We start from the raw sequence: 10,404 nt of genomic DNA, 5'->3' as shown, positions 1-10,404 counted from the left end.
CTGGCACAAGAGTCTATACTACCTAAAATAGACCGAGAAGGTGTTGAAAGACGATACGCTTGAGAGTTATCTTCTCCTGGTGGCTGGATAAACACAACTCCGAAGTGGTAACAGATACAAATGTTTAACACATGCATCAACAAAAGAAAGTACATATAATTACTGTGCGAAATGGAATGCATACACGCGCGGGCAAAAGGGGTTATGGATATATATGGCATAAAATGTAAAACTTACTGAAAACACGAGAAATCGAACAAAGCATTCACTTCTAACACCAAAAAGACTAAACATGGTTTTGTGGTCGTTTACGATGAACAGAAAAGAAATCCGAAACTCGAACGGCTCATTTCAAACGCTCAACTTTTTAACCCTAAAATCAAACCCAAGTAATACTTAATTATGCATTGACGAATTTACGAAGTCCAAATGACATAACACAGTCGATCGATTTACAAAATAACATTCCTTGTGTTAGAAAATAGATAGGCTTAATTATTTACTGGACATCATAAATATATATATATATATATATATACGACCGGTTTGAAATAATAAATGGTGCAGTCAAATTATAGTTTACATGAACTCTAGATTGTGTATTCCAGCAGTGTGTTCCAGTTCGCTCCGCCGTAATTAACGTTCAATTTAACTTTGGTGTCTTTGGCATAGTTTCCGTTGAGATCTCCGCTACCTTCCCACACATCTCGTTCACTGCCTGGTTCTAACATAATCCAGTCATTGGTATTTCCGATACGAATAGCCGCTTTGGCAGCGTTCGGAAGTCGGTATTTAAAGTGCACCCCCGGAACACGGAATCCGGCGTGTAATATCAATGGTTCCCACACGTAACATCCGTCGTCCCTCCATTGCGCATGCTGCTTGGGGAAAGGGTAACCTTCGATGGAGATGTTCTCGACATTGATGAGGTAGTTGTAAACACCCAGTAGTTTAGGACCTGCTTCGGAAGGTGGTAGGGCGAAGATGTTGAGCTTGAACCAGCCAGTGCCAGGGATAGTTACCTTAAAGCTGACGATCGTTCCCGACTCGTCCACACTCATCAGCACGTGGTTCACGCATTCTTTAGGAATCCCGTACGGAACCAGCTTTGCCATCATTTTCATGGGCTGGGTGCGTTCCATTTTCACCTCCACCTCATTTCCAGGCAACACTATAACAGGCTCTGGGTGGCTCATCGTCCTCAATCCGTACGCCTCAAACTTTGCCTGAGGTCCAAGGAATCCATCCGCCATTTTCGGCAGCATCAGATTTGATCCCGCCATGTTTGAGAATCAAAAGTTTCCGAAGTGTTCTTGGCGGTATTGGTTTGATAGTTGTCAATGACAGGGATTCCAGAATCCCAGTTCGTCCTTTATCACTGCAGGCTGCTGTACGCTGTTTGAGATGTCTAGAGACTTGTCAGGACAGAATGATCTAGAAAACACGACAGGTAATCCCTATGATTCAGCTTCACTGCAGCCGGGCCAGCAGGGTATCCCAAACACTCCTGCGGAGGGGCAGGCAGGCTATATATATCCTGGTGGATTACAACCAACGCATTAGCTCCGGAAGCTGCTTAGTATACAGGCGTCGTATCCAGCTGGAAAGTTTTATCTCTCTAGTAGCAGTAGCTGATACCAAACGCGCATACACGTGTTGCTTGTTCGTGCACGAACGAGAGAGTGAGAGAGATATTGTGTATAAAGGAACTAGGTGCACCGTAGCATATATATCCTTCCCTGTTTATATAAGCTATAAGAACGTGCACACGGCTGCAGAGTGCAAGAATAGCGGCTGGTTTCTGTAGCCCTGGGTATATACCTTAATCCTCGGAGTACCACCCAAATGGATCCTCACAAGTCGTCCTACCCATTGTACCCTGACCTTTAGCTGCAGTTCACTCTGTTTACACGACAAAACCACACAAAATACCTGAACTTCACTAAAGCCCAGGGATATCTGGTTTTCTCTGAAGAGTTAGTGTGACATTTAAACGGATTTCTTCATAGTCAAACGCATCCAGGGCTTTCCCGTGATCATTGCTCTTCTATACCCTAAGGCTTAAGACGGCCTAGTGCCTGTAATAGAGATTATTTCAGTTGTATAAACTCACTCAAGTGTGAAGAGACCACTAGGCTTAAAATATTACTGCGCCTTAAAGTGTAGTAAGTTCTACCTAAAACTTCTATTTCTAAATGCAAAACACGTAGAATTCCTCTTCATTTTTACACATAATTAGAGAAATATAATAAACATCTGTAAATAGGACAGATTTTTTGTCAGAATGTGCAAAGAGAGCTTAAACGTATCAAACTTTGACAGATTAGGAGAGGAGCATAACGTCTGGGAACATAAACACGGCAACATACACACTTAAAGACATGGTTATATATATATATATATATATATATATATATATATATATATATATATATATATATATATATATATATATATATATCTGTGTATTGTTGAAAGCTCCGTTTACTAGCCACCTGTTTAAATATTCATTCCATACCCATGTCGCTCTGTACACAGTTTAACCAGGAAACTACTAATTAATATTTGAAAACAGTTTTGACACGCACACGTCGTACAGCCTCGAATTTCGCTTGAGTCGTTATACTTAAATAACCACATGTTCTCCTTTGAAAAGCTGTAAGTGTAATATTCTTCGATCATGATGACAAAGAACATGTAGGTCCACATGACGTATATACTGTGTACAGTGTTCACGACTCGACGAAGTCATTTTGCCCTTTTAGTAACTGTTTGCAGCCGCTACCGTATTTATTTACTTACGTTATTATTTGACTGGTGTTTTACGCCGTACTCAAGATTATATTTCACCTATACACCACGGCAGTCAACTGGCAGATCTTCCCACGTATGGCCAGAGAGGAGCCAGCAAGAACTGAACTTGCACTCACAGCGATCACATTGTTGAGAGGCTGCTCAGTTATTATGCTGCGCTAGCACGCTAACCACCAGGCCACAGAAGCCGCCTACCGCTACCGTATCCTTATTTGTATACACATGTATGTAGTGTGGGGGAACCGTGTCGTGAAGTGGACCTTGATTTAGAAGTTTAGACAGATACAGATTGGTCATTTAAGTTATTGATCATGATAACGTACACACGATACATAAAACACTCATTCATGACATATTCATATACAACATATTTAGTCCATATGGAGATGGATCTCCACGTAATCTCAACTGTTACAAATGGATAAGCGCACCAAATCATATGGATTTTTCAACACTTATCTTGTCATACATATGCCTAAGAAATAAAATACTGAAAATACAAATTTTGCATGGTAATTATTTAGTTAAGAGTGGTATTCCACAAAAATAATGTTACAACATTACCCTTGTCTTACTGTCAGCACTACACTCCGGTTTACCCCATCCATATTTACTACTCCACGAAATTTACTGTGTTAGAACATTGCCTCTCGTCTAACTGTCAGCACTACACTCCAGTTTCCTCCACCGGCCCGGATAGCACAGTTGGTAGAGCGTCTGCTTCGGATCCGGTAGATCCAGGATCAATCCTTGATCGAGTCACACCTAAGACTTTAAAAGAGGAAGTTGTAACTTCCTCGCTTGGCGTCAGCATGAAGGGGATAGTGCAACGACTGGTTGACCCGTATCAGTATAATGGCTCGGGCGGGGCGGCTTACTTGCCTTCGGTAAGTCGTCTCAGTGAAGCAGCACTAAATAAAAGAGCGGTGGAAATCCGTCCTGCATCAAGGAGGCACATTACACGTACATGCACCCTAATGATTCCTTCGTCGTCATATGACTGAAAAATTGTTGAGTACGACGTTAAACCCCAAGCACTCACTCACTCACCAGTTTCCTCCATCCATAATTTACTACTCCACAAAATTTACTGTGTTACAACATTGCCTCTTGTCTAACTGTCGGCACTACAATCCGGTTTCTTCCATCCATATTTACTACTCCACAACATTTAATGTGTTACATTACCCCTTGTCCAACTGTCTGCAATACACTCCGGTTTCCTCCATCCGGAATGTGTTACATTACCCCTTGTCCAACTGTCTGCAATACACTCCGGTTTCCTCCATCCTTATAATTAAGCTGTTGAATGGCATACATGTATAACGAGTAATGCCTTGAATACTAATCCACTCAATTGCAGGCACGATGTATAGTGCCTCACATTATAAGGTAAAGGCATTATTCATGACAGATGACTCTGATACAATAGAGAAACATAGTCTTAGTCATCGGATTCTAAGCCGCTTGGGCAACTTGGGCATGTTCAACACAGTTCACGTAAATATACAGAATAAGTTTGCAATGTATTTGCAATGTCTTTTTTCCCCAACGTCATTAAAATCCATGCAGGTAATAAGTTGTTGGTTATTTCTGAACCAGCCTATTTAGTTTCTATAGCAGCTTTTATTTGTATTCGGTGAGAAATTCTGTGACAAATGACAAATTAGCGAACACTATAGGGCAGGCTGACTTGGCACTATAACTTACAAGGTATCCACCGAAAAATCTTCTCAGTTCCACAGTAATACCTGTGACTACCACCCCACCCCCATACAATAATTCTGATCACACTTGTTTAAGGATGGACAAGTAGCATTTATCTCCAAATTGAGAGCAGAGCAGATCCAGATCAAGAAGTATTATGACCGGGCTGCGTAAGTTGAGAATGTGCACGAATTGGTGTGCTGCTGATCTGGCCGTCATAAATGTCGTTTGCTGAAAATGTAATGCACAAGATATTTATCGTAAATGGCATGATTAGACATAATTTATTTCGCTCGTTCGATAAAGAAATCTGTTGGACCATTGAAACACGACATTAATAAAATGTAGGTACTGTTCCTTTATTGTCTTCCACGGCACATAATCCCACACCTGAGATTGTCTCCCTTTGAACAAAGACCGCGTGAACTGCATGCATTTTGTTTATTTGTGCATGTTTATACTTACACGTCTAATCTACAAGGTGCTTTCAGTTAGTTGACAATTGTATAAATAAACTCTACAGCAAAAAGTGTTGAATAAGGTTTACTCAAGTTTTAATTGTTTGTTGCGGTGACTTGCTGCATCGATTATTGACACTTACTTCCCGCGGATAGGTGTAATTGTCTACAATCCAATGTCTAAATCGTGTCAGGAATAATCCTCTGAACACAGAATAAAGGGGTAATTGTTTACAGATTAATGTAGCTTTCGTTCATTTTTATATCAGTTATGGATACTATAGAAATCTGTACATATTCACTTAATTTATTGCCTTAGGCCAGTCATGATTAAACTAAAGCGGCACAGTTAAACTGAAGTTAATGGAAATTTTCTCAGGTGCTTAAACAGATAATCTTATGTCATCAAGACAATAAGCTGAATCTCTGCCTGAAGTTTTCTCATAGTTTGAACTACTCCCATTCTGTTCATTAAAATGCTGTAGTTTCAATTAGATTTTGGGATTATTAAAAAAACTTACTGTTGTCTTTAAATTAATGCCTTTGCTGTATGATACAAACTGTTAATACATGCTGGCCCTTGAACGAAAAAAGATAATTATTTGCACGCTAGCAGTTATGGTCACTTGTCATCTTCCTACTTTACTTACACGTGTAAATGAGTTTTATACTCCATGTGTGTCAGAGAACGTAACTGTATGCTGCCCCATAAATTACTAAAGCTGTACAGGATTTATCACTTGAACTGTCATCAAGGACTTGCAAACTCTCCGTTTAACATGAGTTTATTCACCTTTATCTGTCAGATCACTCATGTACAAGGCGAACTCCCATTTTTCTGCCTACGTCTGTATTAGTTTACACCTGAATGAGCTTGCCTTTCACGCATATTGTCGCCGTTCTATTCCTTTTTATACGAGTGTGCTAAACGGGGTCATAACCTGTTATACATCAACTTCGCTTGACGTGTGCTGAAGAAATGCCGGAGTATATGGAGCTAATAAATGGCCGGCGTCATCGTGATCTACGGGAAACGTCATCTCTCTTATATTTCCTCTATAAGAAATTCCACGGGGTTAAATGCACTAGTTAAGAATTCCCTGAACGAACACGTCCTAAATTAGTTGTGCGTTGTGTGTATTATGAGAGTACTGGTATAGAAAAACGATGGTGTTTTATTTGAACTGATAAGAACGTGAGTGGGTTTTGTGTCGGCGCGGGACTATATAGGTCGGCGTCATTGCCAGTCAGGAAACAGTTGTCGGGGCGGATACCTGAATACACTCGAGGTGACATTCTTCGGCTGACTCATATCCAGGGCTGGCAGTTTAGGGACTGTCGCTGTACGGGTGAACAAGGTGCGATCGTACACTGCCGCCATTCTTACACAAGCATATCTCGGCTGCACGTATATTTAAGAGTATTGTTCGGTCTATAGACTGCCATCATGTCTTTTGATGATTTCCCGAGCATTACCAATCTTGGAGAAACATCCCAAGTTTAAAGGAGTTCGGCTTGAGTCTCAAGAGTCACAAGAACTCTCAGGTTCGATTGATTGGGAAACGAGGCTCAAATCGAGATTGGCTATCGAAAACCCGTGAGAACCTTGGCCACACTGAAGTCCGTAGACAAAGACAAGGAGGCTGAAGACACTGTTTTTATACAGAACGATGAATCCAAGCAGGTAATTCAGTTCGTCGTGACCATACCGGAAAAAGGCTTCTGGAAATTAGAACTGTACGCTTTGCCAACATCAGAAGAAGGTGAGAAACTCCTTGGCGTCTTCACCTATCTGCTCCATTGTCCCAAAGTCATCGCCAAGCCTTACCCATATCCGAAACGCTACAAGCAATGGAGCGATGGTTGCTACCTGTACGATCCCCTCATCCTGCACAAGGACGTCCGCGGCGGAAGCGTTCACTTCAAGGTTAATGGTGCCAAAAGCCAATGACGTCGCGGTATGTGTCAACAACGAACAGCCGTGGAACCATCTGAAGGATGAACTGAAAACAGGGCATCTGGGAAGGGAACGTTAAACTGGTGGATTATTACGGACGTAACGTCCCTGTCACTGTCAACGCCAGGTTCGGTGACGATAAGGGATCTTCCTACACTACCTTACTGCAGTATACCATATAAAAGATCGACAGGTGATGCGGACCTGGGAGGCGGTTTTCTGTGGACTGGCGTTATTCAGTGGGAAAGGAATGTGTTTTATCTGGCAATATTTGACATTCGTATATGTATATATGTATACCAGGCCAGATCGGGGATGATGTTTGAAATACTGTAAAATATGAAACACTGCACATTTTGGACACCTCGGTAGATATGTTTGATAGCACTATCTGCGAGGTAAATATATGATATACATGATTTTTACTTCCACCCGCTCTGTAGATTTCAACAATGTTATATTATAAGGCATCCAGCCAGTTTTCAGCAATGTTATATTATAAGGCATCCAGCCAGTATTTCTGTTTCTAAATTGACTGAGTGAAAAATATTCATGCTCATAACAATTATAAATCGTTGTCTGATCATTGATTCTTGTTATGATGTAGTTTAAAAATTGGCCATATTTACAATGTTTTTCTTGCACAAGCGCAACCAGTCTTGAAAGGTGATTGATTTGTCCAGAGGCCAGTGTCGCAGTTTTAACATTTTTCTCTACCTCAATCGCGTAACAGCAGATTCTTGCGTAGACTCGAACCGACGTGAAGTCTTTTGCAGCGTAAGTCCGAAGTTCATCAAGTGAAATTTAGCTGATTGTTTAAAAGTGTAGCTACATTTAACAATCAAGTCGATATATCCTTAGTCTGACCGTAAGTTCCAATAGTTTTGTATAAGGATAGACTGCTTTCATGGTTTAAATCCGGCTTAAATTTCAATACACTTGTGAATTCAGATTATGTTCAGTGTAATGTATATGGGTAGAACTATGTCTGGTGTACGAGGTCTCCCGAAGGTTACGCCATCTGTTAGGGTTAGCCTCATTTTTATTGGTTCAAATTCTTGGCAAACAGGTGTATGAGTTACACTGATTCATTGCTCAGTATTGAAAAGAAAATCATGTCAGGGGCTCACAAACTTCCGCTTTGCGACGACGGACTTGTTAGAGAATGGAGGAAACAATTTAAAAACCGGATAGGAGAGGACCTGTCTAAAAAAAGCTGGTAACCTCTCTTGTTAGGTCTGGCTGTCCCCGGGGAGAACTTTTTCATGGATGATTCACCTGTCAGCGGCACATCAGGATTTTTTATAACTTGCCACAAGTAAAGCAGACGAGATTTAAAGATTGTGTAAAATATATTGCCATAGCATCTCATTGCACCTGTAATGGAAAAAAAGACTTAACGGAACACATGTTAAATTTGAATACCAAGTAATTAACTAATTTTAATATGTCCCCTCATTTCATTGCAATTTTCGTTCACTTATAATGCGAAATAATTAGGATGATACATCCGATAAAGCGGTATACATATTCATATATGTTAGTTGCTTCCTCTGGGAGCATGCGCAAGGGTGCGATGACATTTGTATGCGGAGAACTCGATGACCACAAGGCGTACATAAATAAAATGACCTTCTATACATAATACAGATGATATACTGTTTATTATACAACTGTGCGCGTGAATTTCATTGTATGCTGTCGTTCGTGTTATATCACAATATTCATCACATCTGTGCGTAACGACAGCATATGTATCCCACCGGTTTCCTTTATGTAACAGGTATGCAGCCCGATACAACGCTGCACTTCTCGCAACTGTTACCGGATCGACCGTGAATATTGTGCGAACATGACAATAGTTACAATATGATACCGCTACGTATACAAAATTACGAGTGTGCATGAAGTAAGTGCGGGCGAAATCGAGTTTTTTCACATGGTTTCAAAAATTCAAAATCACGACCCTGAAATGCATGGTCAAACTTTTGATTCCGAACTCACCCGCGAATAAACACGCCATGGGTGAGCGAACAACAGCTTGTGACAACTCAGAACGGAATGATTTACACATACCGTTTAGGTCTCAGTACACAGACTATTTATCTTTATTTCAGTAGTCCTCAAGCGTACTGGACGTACTAGCCTATAGGCTCGACCGATAGATTAAATGATGATGACTGATTGATTGATTGATTGATTTATTGGTTGATTGGTTGACTGGAGTTTGACTGATTGATTCATTCATTTATTCTTGCATTTTCTCATCCTTTTCATACATTATTCATTCATTCCTCATCTAGAGGAATACCCAGGTTTTACAACCACTTTCAATATCACGTCGCTCATAAAAAATTAGTGTCTTCTAAAACAATAAGGTCGTGAGTTCGAATCCAAGTTTCGCCTATCCGACCGTTGTATGGTCTGGAGGTCTGTCAAGTATATGGTTTACTCTGCATGGACGCTGCATTAATCTGCCCAGTCAAATCAGTAAAAAAGTATCTCGGCATTGAACGCCAATAACATAATCATGTGAATCACTGAAGCGTAACGTCTCATACATGTACTACACAGCGTAATGAAAATGGCGCAAGGCAAAATATCCTGTTCACTCGTGAGGAAATTTAATACCGCATAATAAACTTTCTGACATGAACCAAGAGCTGAATATTGACAAAAGAACCACAAATCTTAATTCAAGCATTCAGTCAGCTCTCCTGAAGGTTTCATTCTAAAGGTGACTGAACGATACAAAACACTGAAAGTAGCAGTGGAACTGAAGCACTCCTGAGTTCTGCGTATCACTCTTAGATGCTTTAAATAGCATATGTGTTTTAAAAATGTCCATACATGTGGGTGTAACTGTTGCTAAAGTTACGCAAATTAATAAGTATAGAGTTGAAAGCTTAAAGGGCACACGTATAGTCTATAAGTTTCCTTTTAATAATGTCAAAGTTACAGAGGTGAAAAAAAAATGCTGATAGTCATCGAAACTAAGCTGATAAAGTTGTTGGAAGGAAAAGCCCCCAAAACTTGATAGATTCCCTCATGAAATCATCAAGAGTGTCCTTTGAATTGGTTCAGAGATATAACGGTTATAAAGAAAAAAAAAAGGGGGGGACTCTTGGCCACCCCACTTTAAAATTGCTTCCTACGCCCCTGATACTCCTTGCAAGTTGTGCAGGACAAAAGGTGAGTTTTTTATGGAACAGATTTGTGCAGATTCGTAGCACAAAGACTAGTAAAGTTATCAAACACTTTAACGATATTTCACAGGAAATTTCATGGGGAGAAAATAATTAAAAACATTTATTTGCATAAATAAACTCGGCGTGTGAATAGCTATTAGAAGTTCCTTATTCCGAGATTCTAGAATTTAGAAAATAAATGGAGTATAACTGACTCATACGTAAGTACTCGAACGATCAAGTATAAAACGGATTTTATTGCTGCTACTTGCCGTGTTTG

The 10,404-nt window shown here is 40.3% G+C and overlaps 1 protein-coding gene across 1 annotated transcript; it reads right to left on the bottom strand.

Moving 5' to 3' along the window:
- Positions 1-519: 519 nt before the first annotated feature.
- Positions 520-1,614, bottom strand: LOC135468770 (uncharacterized). Its single transcript, XM_064747186.1, has one exon. The coding sequence runs from the start codon at positions 1,281-1,283 to the stop codon at positions 591-593; it is 693 nt and encodes a 230-aa protein (XP_064603256.1). The 5' UTR covers positions 1,284-1,614; the 3' UTR covers positions 520-590.
- Between the last annotated feature and the right edge of the window lie 8,790 nt (positions 1,615-10,404).

This window comes from Liolophura sinensis, chromosome 6 (assembly GCF_032854445.1).
Source record: "Liolophura sinensis isolate JHLJ2023 chromosome 6, CUHK_Ljap_v2, whole genome shotgun sequence".
Classification (NCBI taxonomy): Eukaryota; Metazoa; Mollusca; class Polyplacophora; order Chitonida; family Chitonidae; genus Liolophura; species Liolophura sinensis.
The sequence above is the reverse complement of the archived record's forward strand: the minus strand, read 5'-3'. Positions and strand labels throughout refer to the sequence as shown.